The following is a 20,718-nucleotide window of genomic DNA, read 5'->3' as shown; positions in this document are numbered from 1 at the left end:
TTTCCCGCAACTTCCGCCCACAGTATAAACCTACTCGGCAACGGAGACATGTATTAGCAGTAGAGAAACGGCGAGTGGATATATGACTCTAAAGATAGGAAAACCTTGCCACGGAGCCCGAAAGAAAACACTCGGACGGCGCAACGTCAGTTGCCTCAGTGCATTCCATCCGCTAACCTTAATTCTGATTGGGCTTATTCTCCTGCAGTTTGACTCCATATTCGGTGGCTAGGTCGCGTCCACCTCCGTCCTCGTCGGCTCTTGGTGGCATACGAGTGAGGGATGCAGGTCGCTTTATGTGCCAACCTCACCTGGGAGTCTACATACTTTTGAAAACGATAGTACATAGTTAGTTCAACTATTATCCGTCTTTCTGCCGAGGTTATGTGCTCTGCGCAATATAAATGGGCCATCATTTCCCCCTAGCAAGCAGACTATAAGAAGGATTGCAAGTTCCGCTGAGCGATACTTTACTCCTTTGCGAGTATTATCTTAGATATTTTGGTCATAGGAGTAAGCACTAAAAATTTCCACTTTGAAAAATAGTTCGAGTTTTTCCGGATAATTTCCCAAGGTTATTATCGCAGGAAACAAGGAAATGTAGTCGGCCATAAACACTCCCTCACATGGCTCCAGAAGTCACGCTTATGCATTCAGAAATTGATCTTTCGGCAAAAATTCTTTTTTATAGTTAGATAATTTATCGAAAAGTTATATTTGAATCATATTTCAAATTTAATACTCATTAAAAAGGTAAAGGTTATTTCTTTTAACAGGAGGACATAGTTTTAGGGATAAAGCTATACCGAATACCAATGAACCCTTTCACTGCCGTGAACGCACCTGGTACATTCGCGCGGCAGACTGCTGTGAACGCACTTTTCCTTCCTCCCTTCCATGCCTTTTCGCCGAAGCACTTCTCTCTTCGACCCTCCGAGCCTTCGGGGGGCCTCCCTCCGCAAATGTAACAGCTCTGACTGCATTTTTAAAGTCAATCAATCAATCAATCCGATCATCAAAAAATTGTTTTTCGCATCGCACTCCTGCCAATCAAGCTATCAAGTACGTCTTTAAACCAGTGGCGGCTTGCCCATAAGGACTCTCGGACGCCGCCCCTCCCAAATATTTGTAAAAGTAAAAAAAATAAATATCCATTAATTTATAATTATACATCTAATTAATCAAAGTGTTTTTTCAGTCACATACATCGAAAGTGTTGGAAAAACATGAAAAGAAATAGCGCGAGAAGTTCGTATTTGTAGCCGTGGGGCGCTGGCCAGAACGTCCCAATCCATCCCCATGCAGTTATATGGAGAGTGGTAGTGGTGGGGGCCGCTGGTGCTATGACACGTCTAACGTTGTGTCTTATGGAAGTCTTGGGACGTCGTCCGAGAATGCGCAGAGCGACGTGTGAGTTGACATCGCTGCGCAGGCCGGCGGGCGTATAATCTGGCGTCTACTTGGTGCTGCTACAGAAAAGGGACGTACGGAATCAGAATGGTCACTGTACTGGGTGTAGTTATACGATTTTAATTTTTAATTACTGGTAGGTATTGCTACAGAAAATAAATTATCCCATTATGCTTGCGTTTTTTGGTGTATGAATTCCGGAACACATAAAAATCCAACCAGTTCAAGGCCGTATTGTTGCAGGAAAAGTATTCTTGAGTATTTGCCACAGTTCTATTATGATTACGAATTTCAAGAACCTTGGGGAAACTAATATTATAATATTTAGGCCTTAACAATGTATTCATATCTTCCCGATGTTTAGAAATGCGGAACCTATTTTTCAGATAAATTTATCAAAGACCTGCAGTATTAGGAAAAATCAGTTAACATTCCCCACTGATGTATAATTTAAGAAATAGGTGCGTGATAGGGTGAAGGATTAATAATGATTTAACCCGTAAAACGTGACTTTAAATAGAGTCATTCAATGAATGTCAAGAAGTTCCGCGTACAATGCACCTTTTGTGTGTAGGTTCATCATTTTTCTAGCCGTCCTTGTTCTGTTAGTTCATGTTCACCTAATTCCTCAGCGGCAGAGCGGTAGCTGTCTGACGGAAAATGTCCACTTGGGTCTGATTTAAGTGGCTTCGAAGAATTCATATCAGTGCGGAGATCCTTACAGCTCCTATCTGTGGTTCAGAGTCGTCTTCTTTTACGATCTAGAATTTTTATTCTATTATATCATGGCAATGATTTCGAAGACATGGTTATTCCAAGTGCGACCCGTTGGCGTTTTGTATGTTTACCACATATGAATCTTAGACTCAAGGAGATGGTCCGTGACGTCTTTTGTTTGCTAGAATGCCTTTGCTGACCTTAAATTTGTCCCTCAGCTGAATCAGCATTAGTGGACCACGATTTCTATCTCCCTTAAGTCGTCCTTATAGTAACGGCAAGACTCTCGGAAAGAACGGAGTGAAATGAGTTCAGACATCATTTTCGAGGAGTTAACTGTGCTTAATTGCCGATTAAGAAGTTTCTTAGTGCTGTGTGTACATTCAAGAAGACAATTTTTAATTAATCAACAGTGCTCGTTTTTGTTTTAGGGAAATATAGGGAAAAATTGTCCCCAAATTGTTCTTTTTGGTCTTATTTTTCGTCGGCTTATTTTGTGTCGTCCCTTGTTTATTTATAGACTAGTGCCCTTGCCATGTGTTCAATCGGAAAGAAATTGTTGTCTGGCGCTGATTTCAACGAACGTGTAATTGATCACTTTGCTGGACAAAAGGAAAGAAGGATGGACTTCTGCAATATAACTAAAGGCATGTGAGTATTTCAGATTTTGTTAAAAATGTGTGAGAAATGTTTAATTATTGATTTTAAATCATACTGTATTCAAGAAGCAACGCGTACACCGCATTCAAAGTTTACTACATCTGCAATAGCGAAGCGCGCGCATTCTAGTAGTGTTTGTTACCTAGTGGAAGTCAGTGACACTCCCCTCCCTCCTCAGGTGTTACAAGTGTCATTGCTACCTAAATCATTGCAAATGTTGTATAGATTTGACAAATAACGCATTATGATTGCAAAACGAACAACATAAGTGTATTGCACGCATATCCGCACGAAAAATGTAGGCGCTAAAACCTAAAGTTATGTATTTTCGTTTGTATTTGCAAAATATCGCAGCAAATATATTTTTATTCTTCAAGATCATTGATCAGTATAATCGAGAGTCCGGACTAAGCCGATCCGTATGACCGAGAGTCTAATGCATTTAGTATTTATTAATCAAGCTTTATTTAGAAAACTAAGTATTTTTGTTGAAAAAACGGAACATATGGCATCACAAAATTTTATTCCTAGATTGCCGTAAAAACTTAATTAAATACACGAAATATTTAAAAAATTACGACCCCCCGGTGTAGTGCGCCCCTCCCAGCATTTGAATCACGAGCCGCCACTGCTTTAAACCGTGTTTCTGCGATGAAAAATAACGATTAACGATTTTGTTAACTTGTAACGACTTGTCTTTGAGATTTTCTTTTCTGTTGGTGGAACCTTTTCACAGAAATGTCGTGCACTTATCTTTCCGGATTGTTTCCCACGCCTTCAAGCCAAAAATGAGATTTCCTCGAGTGTCATAATTCCAGGAAATGCGTGGGCAATTCGGTAGGTAGGTAATGATTCTGAACAAAGACGCACAATGGGGTGAGGATGTGGGAAAATAAACTCTATTACTTCCTAGAAAAAGGGACTTTTATCTATCAGTACGGGGAAAAAGTATGACTCACTAATGGTCTGGGGATAAGACGACCCTATCCGGAAAGAGTAAGGGTATGGAAAAGAGAAAGTTCGTCCTGGTGGTCAGAAAACTGATTGACACTGGTGAAAAAGTGTTGCAAAACAAAAGAAAAGGTAATGAAACCTGACGCTGCCATTCACTACGATGTGAATATGAGGTTAGTGGACAAATCAGACATGATGATTGGGTCCGTTGATTGCCTAAGAAAATCATTGAAATGGTATAAAAAGTTGTTTTTCCATTTGGCAGATTTGTTTGTTGAATTATTTTTATCTGTATCAAATAAACACAGTCAAGAAACCTACGAAAAAGTTAGTCAAAGAAGTGGTGAGACAGTTGTTAGAAAAATATGGTGTCAGTGTAAAACCCAGATCTTCTGGTGGGGCAAGTTTGGGAGGCGTGGGAAACAATCCGGAAAGATAAGTGCACGACATTTCTGTGAAAAGGTTCCACCAACAGAAAAGAAAACAAAATCTTAAAGAAAAGAAAAACCCGAGAGAAGAAAAGACCGAAACCCGAGAAAACCAAAACCCAAACCAAAGAAAAACCCGAGAGAAGTTTACTCACAAAATCTCAAAGACCATGCTTTGAGTGTAAAAGCACTAACCGTGGGAAAAGTGCGAAAAGACACTAGATACAGGTGCCGTGAATGTGATAAAGCATTGTGTTTTGATAATTGTTTCAAAGATGGTCTATTTCATGCATTGAAATTCTTTTAAAATTTGGCTTTTATAAAATTACTTAATAAATACTTTTTTTGATTAAAAGCAGTGTATCTGTATCCATTTATTTTTACTTATAAGATAGGAAAAGACAATGGTTGCGGCGAAGTGATCCCCTTCACTTTTCCGCCGAATGTGACGAGTAGCTTTCCGCAGAGTGGGCCGCAGCGAAAGGAATCAAGCAATCGAGTTCGTCTTCGAACCGTGTTTCTGCGATGAAAAATAACGATCTTGTTAACTTTGATAAAAATGGCAATTTTCCGGTGGTCCGCAGCCACGTTTTTAACAAAGTTAACCAAATCGTCATTTTTCATCGCAGGCTCACGGTTCAAAGACGTACTTGATTGGCAGGAGTGCGATGCAAACAATCATTTTTTGATGATCGGATTGATTGATTGATTTTAAAAATGCAGTCAGAGCGGTCACTTTTCGGGAGGGAGGCCCCCTGTTCGGAGGAGGGTCAAAAAGAGGGGCCAGCGAGGGTGAGCTCGTCGAGGATAGGGTCCCGGATTAGGGACCCTTCGGAGGGCGTGCCATCCCCATTATTATTGAAGTACCTGCTCCATGGGCCCAAGAAACGCATTTTAACCTTTTCGCCGCATGCGAGGAGGTTTTCCGAGATTGAACAGCAGCGAAAGGGTTGAGGACATATATCTGTAGACTTTCGTGAGTCTCGAGGATGTGGTCTCGTCTCGAATTCTACCCAACGGTCTCGTCTCGAAAACGAGACGAGACAGTCTCGTGTCTCGCGGCAACGCTATTGGTGATGGTCCGAGTTATTTTTCGGGTCAAAGCCCTTTCATGAATCGCGCTTAAAACGTAAACCATTACTCAATCGGAGGGAATTCATGGAAAAATCGATTGAGGAAAAGAAAGAACCGTCTAAATATGCTATACTGAATCAGATTATCGCAATGGTATGTTCTGCGCAAGCAAAGATTTGTGGAGGGTCGCAATTTGACGTGACGTGGGTTATCGGAACGTTGCGGGCACGTCGATCGCAGCGACGTAAGCGCCGTGACGCCGCCGCGCCCCTGCTGCTGCTGGTCGCAGCGAGACGTGCCTGCGACCGCTGCTGCTACTGGGGCTTCTTTGGGGCGTTCCACATACAGCCGGCAGCACGGGCCTTAGGGAGAACGGCGTTGCCAAGCTTCCGTTCCGCCGGCAGGCATCCTGAGAGTGTACGCAACCACACAAACAATAGGATGTCAAAATGGTGGATGTCATTCAAAAAGGAGTTTGGGATGTTGGGACAAGGTGTTGCAAAGATGTTTAACAAATTGGGTTGGGAGCCACTACAGACTCGGGGGCAGCACGCTAAGGCTTAGATTGCTTGAGCAATTGAGAATGGATATCTTTAAAAGTCATACGGTGAACATTATTTAAGGACCGCACTATATTTCCAAGTCCAACAGAAATAATAAATTAAGAGAGATATTTGGCCAAACGCATAGGTATGGGATTTCAATTTTTCCCTCGATAATGCACTAAAACAAATGCCAGGCATTATTTCATTCAAGCATTTTCTTTTTTTATACTTAAACAGCTGGTGTCCAACCACCACCTCCCACATGCCAATTGAGATGGCTGGAGGACTAGTACGTAGATGTAGATGAATGTACCAACACAAAACAATAATTTACTAATGTACTGTACATTTTTATTAGATTATCAGTCTTAAGTACCTCAAAAGAGGAAGTAAATTATTCTTCACACCATTGCAAATCGCCGTAGGCACTTCATAGTTTTCTTCAACTTAAAAGACATTGCTTACCACTACAAGACCATTAAAAGCCGAAGAAAAGACCCTTAACAAAACCGTGACATTAGTTAGCATCCACATCATTTGATAAACAATGGTCTCATCACCTATGACACACACACAATAACAATGGCAATCACACATTATGATCGCATTCATTACATCTCATCTAAGAGCACAATGATATGGACCTGCATGATTATACTGAACAAAAATTCCGAATTCACCTCATAGTACAAACCCATATGGTACAGCATAGGACTTTGAAATTTTGCTGTACTCAGGTCAAATGAGAAATGTCGACTGTTCATCATTTGATGACTATCTCTTCTCCTTGAAGTAACAGCATCAACCTTCGTAAATCATCTGTGTCACAAGCCACATGTAATGTTGGTTGGTTCATGTGTACACATGTAGTTTTGGGTGACATTAGCGCTGATGAATGTAAGGATATTCATAATGTGAACGGTGTATAGTTGCGCACTGACGCCCACAAACCATTCAACAAATCAAAGCTGAAAAATCTGAGCAGGTGGAGATTGCGAAATAAAAATGTAAGGAAAGAGTACAGCCACACTGAACTCAGCCAACTTATGACCCAGGGAAACTTGTGCTGCTAGCTGCCAGAGTCGACACTGCCATTTGCAGCAGCGCCACCACCAGCAGATGCTGGCATCATCACTTCAGGTCCGAGGAGAATCCGCGGCCAACTGAGGTCGTCCACACGAACGAAAGCCCCTTTTGGAATGAGAGAGAGGAAGCGCCGCAGCACGGCGTACGTGCCAAGCAGCTCTGCTTGCCCCACACAGATGAGTTTCCGTTTGGCCCTCGTGATAGCGACAGTGAGGCGTCGCTGGTCGCTCAGCAACTCGAGATCCTGGAGTGCGTCAAAAGATTAGCCATGAGGAATGAAACGGCAAATGTAATTGCACTAAGACAACTACAAGCACTAATTATCATCAATTGCAGGTGTAACAATTGATATGGAGCCTATAAAATTGTAAAGGCGGTCATTAATTAAATCTGGCACATTGTACAAATTCATCCCAGGTAACATTGCTCATTTCCCAAAAAGTTATAAATGCAGAAGAAGTATCCTCATGTTGAATTATTATAACTTGATTAAAGCTCAAAACCTAAACCATGGAAAATTATGAATCTTTGAAGATATGTGTGTGTGTCAAACCTCACAGCAAAAATAAAAAATCATATGAATACTGACAAGCTGCTTTCTTCTTTTTCGGTAGCAGAATTAGAACTGTCTTCATGAAATCTTCCGGCCAACATCCCTCCTCATAGACCCTGCATACTAGCTCTAAAAACTTTTTCTTACTATCCCTCCCTAGATTCTTCAGAAGCTCACACGGGATATTGTCCACGTCTACTGCTCTCCTAGCCTTCATATCACGAAGGGCTCTCTCGATTTCCGAATGTAATATCCCCGGCCCAAGATTATCCTCCTCCACTGCACTTTCCTCCTCTAAACGCCGTCTCTCCGGTCTGTTTCTTCCGTCAAACAGGTCCTCCACATATCCCTTCCATCCACTCTGTACCTCTTCTCGCTCGGTTAGCATCCCCCATCTTTAGCCTTAATTTTAGACATCACTTGCCCTCTTTTGCCGCCCGATAGTGACTTAACTTTGGCGCCTACGTTTCCATCCTTTTGGAACTTTTCCATTTCCTCACGCCACGCCACGAGAGCTCCCGTTCACAGCGTTAACAAATTTTGCCCCTTCACAGCTCTACGTTGCAAGAACAAATGAAAGGCGAAAAGCGTCAGCTCCTTAAAAATTAGCCCGGGAGTATATCACCTCATAATATCAAACCATACGCACAACACATATTTTTTTTGTGCATTTTCACGCAATTTCATTTCTTAAAATATTCTTAACTATTAATAGCTTTGGAAGTTAATATGGCAACCATAAAGTCACTAATCATGTATGTAGTGATGGCCTGTGGCTATGCATTATTATGACCTTTAAGTTTTATTTCCTATCTCAGAACATACAAAAAATAACAAATGTTCAGTGAAAATGAGTTATGTGAAAAGTTATCGGGAACATTTATGCATGATAACTGTTGTTCAAACAGATTGTCTCAGCCATGTTATCTAAACAGCTTCAGCTGAGCACATCAAGAGAGCAAAATTATAAAATATAAATTTGAATTTAAACGACTGCAGTAACCGGCAAGGAGCTCTCACGCTGTATTTAGCTTGTGATACCATTGAGGGGCAAGGGCAGAGCCAGGATTATAACTGGGGGGAGGGGGGGCAAGCCATGGTCTAGGGGAGTGGGGGCTAACCAAGTTGTGACGTTAGTTTACGAGATTATTTCCTTGAAAAAATAGTTTTATTTTAGTAGCATATCTTATACTAATACATATCATTTTTTGTGGATTTAAAAAAATTTGTTGAATGCTTTCGCGTCAATTCAGTACTGATTTTGCTTAAAGACTATTGCGATTTTTGCTTCAGGGGGGAGGGCAGCTGCCCCTAGCTGAGTACACCCATGTTGGCAGGTACGTGTTATGCTAATCTATGCACCTCCGTGATTGTAACCTAATCTACAGTTAACATTTGTCTTATGTTTCGGAAAGATACCAAATATCTATGCTTAAAACTTCAAAATAATAGTGAATAATGGAAATTAATAGCATTCGTCACTTCTGTGAGAACCACTCCAGCATATTTGTACTCCCATAAAAGTTTCCCATAAAAAAAAACACCAATTCGAAATCACCGGCATACTGCCGCCTTCACGTAGATACACGGCCAGATTTTTCTGCAACGGGCTCTGATTGGCTCGCTAGCCGCGGCGTCAACACAGCGCCAAACTGTGAAGGCACCTTGTACTGCCATCTCCAGGGCCTGCACGATATGAATAATGATAACTACCGGTGAAATTAGGAATCACCAAAGAAAACAAAAACATGGTGAAAGGGATGAATTTTAATTATTAGAGCAGCATGAGGATTTGTTTCATTTTATACAATGACGAATATATTCAAACATTAGCACATCTCCCAACGTCATCTTCCTCCCACTCCCCTCCCACTGATGACGGCGCCTAACAAAAGAAGAACATAAAATAGGAGCGCACGGAGCGTACCCACGGCTGTAAATCACACGAACGGATGGACATGACTGGCTTTATGTGTTGTAGATCTGACACATATCTTTTTTTAGTTTAATAAACAGATAATACAAAAACATCATACATAGTTAATGATTGCTCAGCAGTGCATCGCCCTCAAGAAATATCTGTCGTAATACACGGTGGAAGGAACTTTTTGACCTCAATAAATCAGATTTTTTTTAAATGTAAAACATAGGCCATTTGGCAGTACAAAGACTATCACTCGCAAAAACGGGATTCTGGTTAAAAGCCATACTCACTAAGCCGGGCTTCCACAGTACATACATAGTAGTTCCAGTGACTGATTCTAAAGCTTGAAACATAATATGATACGTGCCTGTTGATCCAAATCAAATCCAACTTTCTTATATTAAGTATTACACACTTTCCTGAGACCACCAATGAGAGTGGTACCCACAGAGAGGGGCAGACGTGACGCGAGTGAGCACTAGCAGCCCCTCCCATTCCCAGTTGTACCTTGGCTTTGTTCTCATTTTCCGAGACGTCACCAAAGCGTGTGAACGAGTACACGATTGCCTCCTTGTCTCGTCCCTGGAAGCGGTCAACAGTGCTTGCTTCGACCCCTGGTGGCAGCACCCTCTGCAGCAGAGACACCTGGTGGCCATAGGGTGCAATCACACCCACATCCTCCCCGGCCACGCCTGCCTGCAACACAAAGACAACTTCAAGACTGCAACGTACACCCATCCCCCTCACATGCATTACTCTACATTCCAGTCACCATAGAAACACGATTAATAACAATTCGTACTTTAGTGGAGGTAAACTAGATGACACGGCAAACCGTGCACCACCTTACCATCAATTTTCCCTTAAAATCAAAGTTTAGTCAAACCATTTATAATTACGGAGCGGCTGCACTGATTTTACTCATTTTTGATAGGGACAGTTACATCGGATACCTCGGATACCCATTTTTTCACACGGAGGCCAACTCTGAACCAAGTTATGTCTGTGCCCCAAGATGAAGTGTTTTCACGCCACACATGTACGTACTAGGAGAGTCTAAATTTAATCATTTGATTGTAACCAAAGTATACCCACACAAGGAAGCGTCCACTACTTGCACATGCACAACTCCATTATTATCAAAGACCTACCCACACTGAAAGCTCAAAACCTAACAGCAACAACTTCCACTCAATTTTGAAGACAGCAACTAGCACAGTCGTATCTTGTGCACTGGGGGTGAAGGTGCAACAGCAAACAGGCTCATAAACATTTCTCGAAGAGACCCGTTGAAATGCAGAGAAGGACAAAGTGCCAAAGGTGTCCACAGGGCAACTCTTCATTCATCTTTCCTGCGACTCAACACCATGCACACCACAAATGGCAATCGAAACTTAACCAAAGTCAAAACGAAAGTAAAATTTCAATAGTTCAGTTGGTCTCGTCTCGTTTGAATGTGCTGATGCTACGCTTGTTTCCTCCGAAATGGTCCTGTTAGGACAATGTTGAATATTAGTAGCCTTGTTGTGACTAAAAATCTTTGGGTCAATAAATTAGAGCTTAAAAAATTTTAATGCTTTCAGATATGCGTAGCGTTAGGTCTCATTCGTACAATTACATACTGAAACATATCGAGATATCTTCCAGCTCAGTAGGTGACTCATCTAGCATTTGGCCTCCAGAAACTGGGAGAATTGTACCTGGAAGACCGAAAAAGTCAGTTGGTGAGATGGGATTGGGATGAAACACGTTTCCATTGTCCCAGTGTAAGTTGATATTTTCATTTGAGGCAAGTGATTTGTGGTCTGTGGGGTCTCGGAAAGGAAAAAAAAGACAGTGGCATTGGGTTATGGAGGGCCGAGTGTGGTTCCGTTAAATCTACGACGTAACTATTATCCTACGGCGCTGAGATTCCCCCGATTGTTGTCCAATGTCTTGGGAAGATTCTCCCTATGCGCTTGTCATGTTTTGCCTTAAAAATTTATACGACTGAAATTCTATTGCAATACTCTTATGAGAGCATTTAAACAAAATTTTTCCTTGAGTAGGACAAGCATCGTAGAGCAACAGCTTATGCGAAGAGAGGATCGGAACTCTTTCTACTCATTCTAATGGGACGTTGCATTCACGAAAGCATTGATTTTAAATTTTGGATTCAGATTCTATTTCTTTAACAAATTTGGATTTGGAGTATAAGGTGAAGGGCATTATCCGTGGATATTTGGATCCGAAGTATCCGATCCTACCGTCCATAGTAAGCATCATAAGGTTAAGGCTACAAATTAATACTTTCTCATCTCCGAGCGCCATACATATAGTGTAAATTTAGCTGAAAAATTGCCGCGTAAATTTTAATATTGAAAGAGGAAATTTTGATAAATGACGAAAGTCCAGGCATACATCTGCAACACCACGCCATACAATAAAAAAATGCTACAAACTTTTTTCTTTAGCTTCCATGCACAGAATAGGGGAACTCTTACACGCGCTGATACGGTATTCCCTCTTTTCCCCCTCCACTCAACTTCTGGGATCAAAACTTAACCATGAGCTAACTATCAGAATTTTGAAGAACAAAAAATAAATAAAAATGAAATTTTCAGTAAAAATCAGGTGAATTGCATGCTTGTGTAATAGAAAAAGTAAAAATGAATGCATGATAAAAAAATGTGACTCATATGAAACTTGAACTTGGGACCAAACCAAATGAAAACAAACACCATAATCACAGGTCAACAACAAGAGATCTTTCAATAGCAAATATATTTGACCAGTTAATGTTAAAAATGCATTTTTTTGCTTAAATTATAATTTATCAAAGCACATATGGGGAGTGATTTGAGAACAGTACCCAATGCAGTATGACACTACACATTTTGATTGAATTCTGAGAACGGAATTTGGACATTCTCCTTGTCAATGCACAACGTTGAAAAGTGGCGAGGACATGGGTGGATGGAGGCAATGACTCCCGAGAACCCCTGAGACCAATCAGTGATGGTCGCGTCCTATGAGTGAGAGCACTCCACCCCACCCCACCCCTGGCCCCCCCCCACACTCGACGCAATGCAATTTCAACCAATCACGCACGTACTTGAGGCGAATGAGGGGAGACAACGAAGAGGGAATGGAATGGGTGGGTGGAGGCCTCCCCTCTCGGCGTGGTCGGCAGTGGTCACGGACTGCCCAAGGGGAGGGGGGGGATAGACTCACTCACCATGAGCAGGGCTCTCACGAGGTGGACGACAACGCTCGCTTCACACACATTTGCGTAGTCCCTGCTGCGCCCATCACCACTGCTGGCAGCACGCTCCCCACAAACTTTCCTCACATCTCCAGTGTCAACAAAGACTACCGACTGATCCATGTGTGACGACAATGCCATGAGAACCCATGGCTCATCAGCATAAGCACTGGACAGCTGCAATGGGATAAATAAACATTACATCAAGAAGCAACCCTACACTCATGACGATCACATTCCACTAGCATGTATCTTCATCAAATTATAAATGATTGAAAGCAAAAACTTTGCTATACATATTATTTGATTCTTCCCAGAAACCTTGAACTGTTTAATAGCATCATGTGACAAATTTTTCCACAGTAACTACCGCTGCTTTTGTTTGAGGACACGGAAAAATTTCATGAGGAAATACATACAGTAAACTCTTGATTTTACGAAGTCAGTGGGACCGGAAAATTGGCACTTCGTAAAATCGAGTTTCGTAAATTCAAACCTTTTTCATAAGTCACGAAAAAAATGTTCGCTTTTGTTTCTTCCGCCGTTTTTTGTCTTTAGTGGTCTTATTTAAATGTTTTCGGTGGTTATTCTCGGTATAATTCATAAAAAAGGCTTTTTGCTATCGATTTATGATGTGAAAAATCGTTAAATAATTATACCACCATTAAATTCCCATTTCTTGTTCATACTTCAACATCAACGATCGCTAAAGAAATTCCCGACCAGTTTAGAAAACGTTATCAAATAATGAATTGCAATGTTTATTATAAGGATTTACAGTAATAAATTTGTGGTTAGGAGCCAATAGCTACTATTAAGTATGCAAAAGATAGATATTTGTTTCTGACACCCACGGAATTTTAGCGGCAGCCGGCCTAACCGCCATTTATGTCGCCCTCTATCGCTCAGTGACGAGAAAAAAAAGAAAAACAAGGGTCTTAGCCCGTTTCCAAAATAACCTTCGTAAGTTAATATTTCGAGTTACTTCGTATTTTCAGCAGAATGTGCTCTATTTTCACTGAGATTCAATTACGATCATAAATAACGTAGGATGTGATTATCTTCTGGCGAATATTTGAAGTAAATTCTGTTTGAGTTCTCCGTCCGACTACTGTGTTCCATCATCTTCGCAGACGTTGCCATAAAAGACTTGATTCTTCATCAGGACTGTATTCTTCATACCGGGTGTGAGGTGACCTGTTCATATAGTATGTTTCTCTCCTTTTATGCCGACAGGAGCAAGGTTCCAACCGGAAAAATACAGGAGAAACATCTTACAGTATCGGAGAAATATAGATAGAAACGTTATTATCCACATTGATTGTTTTCCTACAAGAGACGTTTTATCATTTCTCAACGTGGTTAAGTATTGGTTCACTAGCGTGAATTCCCAAAAAATGACACGCAAAAACCTGTACGTCACCTCATTTAGTTTTCGTGTTCCTTTCTCCGCCGTATTGAAAGTTATGCAAAGGATCATTGACATAGAGAAAAGATTTTCTTAGTTTTAGCACTAAAAAATAGTCGCGCCATAATCGTAAATAAATATAGTGTGGAAAGAGCAACGAAAATAATTTCAATTGAAAAGTCAGCTGAGAAGAAGAGAGAGAATTATAAGCGCGGCACCATTTTCCCGATAGTGGAAGATACTTCTTCCGCCTCTCTCCGGTTAATAACTTCCCCCCGTTGCAGGTAAAGATGAACCATGCCCTTCTCCACAATCGGAGAACGTTCCCAGTGGGTGGGGTGAATAAGAGTGGGATGGGGATTGCCTGAGGGAAGAAGTGTGGTCAGCACAAGGACTGTGAAGGGGGCAGGACAAAGAAGGGTGGGGAAATGGCCTTCAGCTCTGCCTCAGTCTACTTTTGGGGGCCGTATTTTTTTGCGACGCACACAAGCTCAGTCACCTTAGGGAGGGAGTGAATGGGAAATGCTGGGGAAGGAGGGGTTTGGGATGCGTAAGGTGGGTGTCAGCAAGATAAGCCAAAGGCGGCAGGAGGGAAGGGACAAAGGCTTTGGAAAGACAGAACCCAGCATGGGAGAACGGGGAAGCGCGTGAGAAGAAAGTTCATGGTTAGACTTGGAAGTGCGTCTTCATTACGAGAAGCCTGAAATATAAATTGGCGGTAAATAGAGCCCAATACTTAAGATATTTAAGTTGTTCATTCACAAAGGCCAATATATACACGAAAAGATATTATGGCGCGGATTGCATGTATCAATGTCCATTTCGGGATGTTATTAATTTCTGTTCCCATTTATAAAAGTGGCAAATAGATTTGAAAGAATGATAATCATGAATAAAAATATCTAAATCGATATCCAAGCGCACATGAGCAAAATAGATGAATGTACTCGCACGCTCCGCGCGCTCGTTAAGGGGCTCCGCCCCTTAAAAACCCCGGTTCCGGCTTCGCCGTCTACATTTGTGGTCGCTCGAAGACTTTTAAAGTTCGAATAATCTCCCCTCAGCTAGGGGCCGGCTTCGCCGGCCAAGGGGTAGGGAGGCGCCCCACTCATTACTCGAAACGGCTTCGCCGTTCCTCGCTGAAGGGCGGCTTCGCCGCCCAGGGGTTGAATGTGAGTTGAGATGGGGGGGTCTACAGCGGCTGCGCCGCTTGAACACCGGCTTAGCCGCCCGAGGGTTACTGAAGCTCCTCCTCGCCTACGCCAGTTACTCCTCGGAACGGATCCGCCGTTCCTCGCTGTGGGGCGGCTTCGCCGCCTTGGGGTTGAGGAGCCCCCCCGCGGCTGCTCCGCTTAGTCCTCATTAATGCTCTCCTCCACCGAGAGGGGTGCCCAGGGGGATTCGGGGGTTTTAATGTGTTATGCATGCGGTCACTAATCGTCCACAGTGATCACGTAGCGATGATTGTAAAGGGTAGTGCAATGCGGAGTGATAGTAGCGACAAGTACCCATAGAAGAAGACTTAATGGCAAGTTCTTCATTTTTTGCGGGGGGTTCCAACGGAATACCGGGGGTTTTAAACTTGTGTTAAACCAGTGGTCACAAATCGTTCTCATTAATTCCGTGCCGATATGTCCTAGGGGTCCGGAACAGTGGCCTGACGATTCTTTTACCTGGAGAGGCGATTTATTTTGGGAGGTTTCACGGGGTTATCGGGGGTTTTAATGGGTGGTAGGGGCACCGGTTAAATTGTGACGAAAACTATTCGGAAAGGGGACTTTAAAATTTTTTAATTTTTTTTCGGCGATGTTCCAGGAGGTGATCGGGGGTTTTCTGGTATTTTTTCCTGTATGGTTTACGGTGGCTTGCCCTCACCAAATATTCCGGATCTAGAGTTCAGAGGGGACGGGTAGTGCGGCGCAATGTTTTAGAGAAGTTCCGCAATAGGAGGCTAAATGACACATTTTACATTTGGGGGGGATTTCAGGGGGATACCGGGGGTTTTAAAGTGTGTACTCCTGGCGGTCACCATCCGTTCACATAAGTTCCGTGGGGATGAGTCGTTGGGGGCGGTGGAATAGTCACGAAAAGTACCCAAAAAGTAGACTTATATGAAAAATTTTATTTTTTGGGGGTGGGGGGTGTATGTGGGTTTACCGGGGGTTTATAGGTTTTTACTGCCAGCGGTCATCAATCGTCCACATCAATTCCGTAGCGATGAGTGGTAAGGATTGGAAAAGCGGCGGAATTGGAACGAAGAGTACCCGAAAAGGCTACTTATATGGAAATTTTAATTTTTTAGGGGGTTTCAGGGGGTTTAAAGATGACGATACTATATGGTGACATTCATTTACTGTCATGTCTAAAAGAAGTGTGCCCTATGACAACCATATTTCGAGAGTAATACAATAAAAAGCAAACCAGTCCCTGAAAAAAGTGAGTAGGGCCCGCCATTTTTATTTTTTCGCTGTTAAATCCATTAATTATTTATCAAATGTTTATATTTTCTGAAAGACAATGCATAGTTGTATGAAACTACAAAGTTTGAAGGAAATCGGTTAGGTTGAAATAGACAAAATCTTGTGTTGATCTTTTAGAAATCGTAATTTTCGGTGATTTTCGGAATATTTTAATTTTTTTCTCAGTAAGCAAGGACGATGAAAACAAATTGTTACCATCATTTCGTAAAGAATGTTATGAGCATATATAATAGTCATTTTCGTTATCTTACACCTGAAATTAAGTCGAGGGGAGCGGAAGTTATGAAAATATTTTCGAAAAAACACTTTTTGGACGCCATTTTGGCTGCATTTTTCTTACAATGAAACTAAGAGCATTACACAGTCACATGACCACGTTTATCAGCTTTTAAAACATGCATTAATGATTCGTGTGGCACGCACTGTTCCCGCGCAGTAAAATAAAAACCGAAAGACGGTCCCCGGAAAAGGCGCGATTTCGGCCATTTTGTCGACCTAGCGACGACACGTGGCAGAAACTTCCGGTTTTCGGATTTTTCCTCCGGATCATTTCCGGATCCCCGCACGCCTGCCAAATTTCAGCTCTCCAGCACTTCTAGAAGTGGTCGGGAATTTGTATCCATCAGTGAGTCAGTCACCACGAGGGCTGTATATAGATAGGATACATACCGATCCATCGCAAGTAATACCGCTCAAGCTTCTTCCTGTACAGGACTTTAAAATCCTGGATAATGCCTTGGTCCAAGGGCTGGGACTTGCTAGTCGAGTTCGGGGGTAAAAAGAGGACTCGAACATTAGCCAATTTTAGATCTTCCACGTATTTATGAACGGTGGCATTATCCATTATTAAAACAATTTTGCTGTTCTCTCCAGCAATTTTTCTCTGTAGACGTAAAACCGTTTGTTGGAAAATTTCTCGGGTCATCCAGCTGTTTTTATTTGCATGGTAAAAAACGGGGAGGGCTTCCAATTTTACATGTTTTAAGCACCGTGGCCTTTCAAATTTCCCAATGACAACGGGCTTATTTTGTCCGTGCCCGTTTGGTTGACGCACAGCCCCACAGTAACACGCACTTTACTCTTTTTCCCCCATGGCACCTTTGCCCTTTGAAACCCAGGGTTGCGTCAGGTAATGCATTAAAAAATAGCCCAGTTTCAGGGGCCAGCGAGGGTGAGCTCATCGAGGAAAGGGTCCCGGATTAGGGACCCTTCGAAGTGCTTCGGCGAAAAGTAGTCAAGTAGTCTTCGAAGTACGTTCATAGCAGTGCAAAGGGTTAATTAGGGGTGTACGAAATACTCCGCGCGACCTTCCTGACATGTTAAACTACGAATTATTGTCGATGCTATGTTTACGAACAGGCACGTAAATAGGGGCATAATGTCAGCCGCGATATTTTAACTGAACTCCTACTCCCCCTAAATTCCCACAGCGAGGTTTTTGGCGACCCATTTCTCTCCAAAGTTGCATTATCATTTACGATTTCGCTCTTTTGATGGACCACAGTTGGAAGCGCTGATTTTTTAGCTACTTACGCCGGCGTAACTAGTTTTTTTGACAAATTTTTCGCCGTAGTTCGTATAAACGAATGGCATTTGCTCCTAGGGACCGAGCCGAGGTTCGTAAATTCAAAAAATTTCGTATAATAGAAACTTCGTATAATCGAATAGCGCCATGTATTTAGCATAGGCTTTTCACCGGGACCGCAATATCACTTAGTATAATCGAAAACTTCGTAAAATCCTGCTTCGTAAAATCAAGAGTTTACTGTAGTAACTTGTGTTTCCTGCAACGTGGGATTGCATCACACAAAAACCAGCCAATTTCAAATTTTAATCTCGAGCACAAAGGAGAGCTTATTGAAGCTAAAGTTGCTGAAATTGTGGAATGGGTTTGAGAAAGGAGATAGGAACGTTCATCCGTTCGTTTAAGTTAGCAACTCATGTTTCCTGCAATGTGGGACTGCGTCACAATATCACATAGCTCACCCGGCTCGCACATCAGACGCTAGCAACACCTGACATGTTCGCCCTCGACTCCCTCATTTGTAGCCTCGCTGGCTGAAAGACAGAGGGAGTGTGCTCCTACCCCTCCACCTCCACCTCTACGCACTTCTGCTGCCCACCCCTTCCTCTCGCTGAGCTGTCGTCTCATTCTGTGCCCGCAACTCATTGCACGTGATGCTAATGTTGTTCTTAACATTGCTAATTGTGTTGTAGATTGAGCAGTTGCAATTTAATATAATGATATACTGATAAAAATGTCATTCATCATGTAGAAACATTTTTATTGCGATAAGGAGAACTCAATGTATTCCATGCTCGGTTGTATGGTGTGTAACTATCACAAGGAAGTGATTTTAAATGCACCTCACCACAACCAAAGGATTTGTAAGTGAAGCACAAGTCAGTGTGTGATTATGTAGTGGAATGACATCCTATTATTATGGAGAGAGCAGAGAGATGGCACTGGTCCACAGGTTTATTATTGAAAGTACAACGCATTTCGACCGTCATTATGCTTGATAATGACCTCATGGTCGAAACATGTCATATTTTTAATAATAAACCTTCTCTCTGTTCTTTCAATGCTAATCAGTATGTGAGAGTGATAAATTTCGGGGGAAACGTAAAAGAGGAAAATCAGAATACAGTCTATTAGCTTTTCTGCAGATTGAAACCTATTTTATTGCCAAAAACAAGCATAATTGTTTAAATCCTGAGCATGTAAAGATATTATGTTTTTAAAAAGACTTGAAAGCTCATAAAAATGATTTTGAATCATTAAAAATATTGAAATATGAACAACAATCTAAATAGCATTCCTTTGACCATATGTACCAAGAAGAAACTTGAATAATTACTTTGTAGGCAGGATATTAAAATGCATTTGGATACGAAAATATCCAAAAATGTAACACCTTAAATAAATTATCCAATCTGGATCCAAAAATATCCTGGATCCTTCCATCCTTGGAAGAAAATGAAGAAAATTATGATACATGCTAATTTTAATAATTGAAATGGATACTGAATTAACTCTTTATAATAGTGAAATTTTGCAATGATGAAGCATGCACATATATTTACATACAAATTATGTCTGGAGCTCAAAAAGCCGTTTGTAAGAGCAAAATTTAGCCATATCTGTGTCCATTATGTCACAATTTCACTAAACTCAATTAAATTCATACAAGTATGAGTTAGAAATCAGGAATTGTAGAGATACTGTTGAAAAATGAACACATTTCCCTGCAACCAAACAATATTTACCGTCATTGTACTTGGTACCTGCATAAAAAATTTACTTCCGTTTTTTTTCATTACAATCATTGAAGTTCAATAAAATATTCCTAGCACATGAAACAAAAGTAAACAAAAATTTCATCTCGTACGATTTTTGGCAACTGTCAGAAAAAACCCAGCCCAACAAAACATTCCCTTCAACACTCACTTGCGTATCCGAGATGTTCAGTGTGGCCTGCGCTACGCATTGGTTGGCACAAACAAGACGGCTCGAGGCACTGTGATGGCCATAAGAAAGTGCATTGGCCAGCTGAGTGATGCCAGCATTCATTCGGTACTGCACGCCCAGCGTGACACACGCGTCAGGGGAGTAGAGGGCATCAAAGAGCGTTTGCTCCATCCCCAAGCGCCTGTGCAAATGGAAACCATGTCACTCAAATACACACCTCAACAATAAACATTAATACATGCATATTATGAGATAACATTATGATCATAAGTTCACACATTTCCTCATGGTAAGAGAAAATTCAGAATCATAACATAAAAAAGACCCTGTCTAACACTTGCATCCGCGATGGAGCTGTGTGAGGGAAATAATGGGGTATTTCAAGTCCAGGCAGTTAGAAGGGGAGGGAGTCTGCTAAAGTAGACACAGTCACTGTCCTCCTGGGCTTCAATCCAGGGAAATCATTTGCATTTTGTTGAAGCCAGTGTACAGTGTACAGCTTCAAATGTGTATGGTGAAAGAGCCTTTTCAAAATACGGAAATGTTTTAACTGATCTGAAGACTTGCTTAAAACCAGGAAACTTTTAAGTCATGCTGGGAGCATGGGTTAATCAGAAAGAATAGTTATGATATTAAGTTGCGTGCATAAGTAAATTGATCATTTTTTATGTAAGGCAGTTGCTTAGTTAAGCTAGAAGTTTCTATTATTATTTTTATGCTGAAGTTATCATCTAAGCATCAATACTTTGCACTACCTGGTGAT

General features: G+C 41.7%; 1 protein-coding gene across 5 annotated transcripts in view; it reads right to left on the bottom strand.

Annotated features, from left to right (window-relative positions):
* Positions 1 to 6,117: 6,117 nt before the first annotated feature.
* The window catches only part of LOC124155333 (DNA replication ATP-dependent helicase/nuclease DNA2), a 98,692-nt gene continuing 84,091 nt past the window's right edge, over positions 6,118 to 20,718 (bottom strand). For all 5 annotated transcript variants that reach the window (XM_046529060.1, XM_046529062.1, XM_046529061.1 and 2 more), the window contains 4 exons: positions 19,935 to 20,136; positions 12,569 to 12,772; positions 9,859 to 10,047; positions 6,118 to 7,118 (listed from right to left, as the gene is read on the bottom strand). In XM_046529060.1, coding sequence (XP_046385016.1) covers positions 6,858 to 7,118; positions 9,859 to 10,047; positions 12,569 to 12,772; positions 19,935 to 20,136 — 856 coding nt within the window. In that variant the 3' untranslated portion in view covers positions 6,118 to 6,857. The remainder of the gene's footprint in view (positions 7,119 to 9,858; positions 10,048 to 12,568; positions 12,773 to 19,934; positions 20,137 to 20,718) is intronic.

The sequence above is a fragment of the Ischnura elegans genome, chromosome 3 (genome assembly GCF_921293095.1).
Source record: "Ischnura elegans chromosome 3, ioIscEleg1.1, whole genome shotgun sequence".
Classification (NCBI taxonomy): Eukaryota; Metazoa; Arthropoda; class Insecta; order Odonata; family Coenagrionidae; genus Ischnura; species Ischnura elegans.
This window is presented reverse-complemented; position numbering and strand designations above follow the sequence as displayed.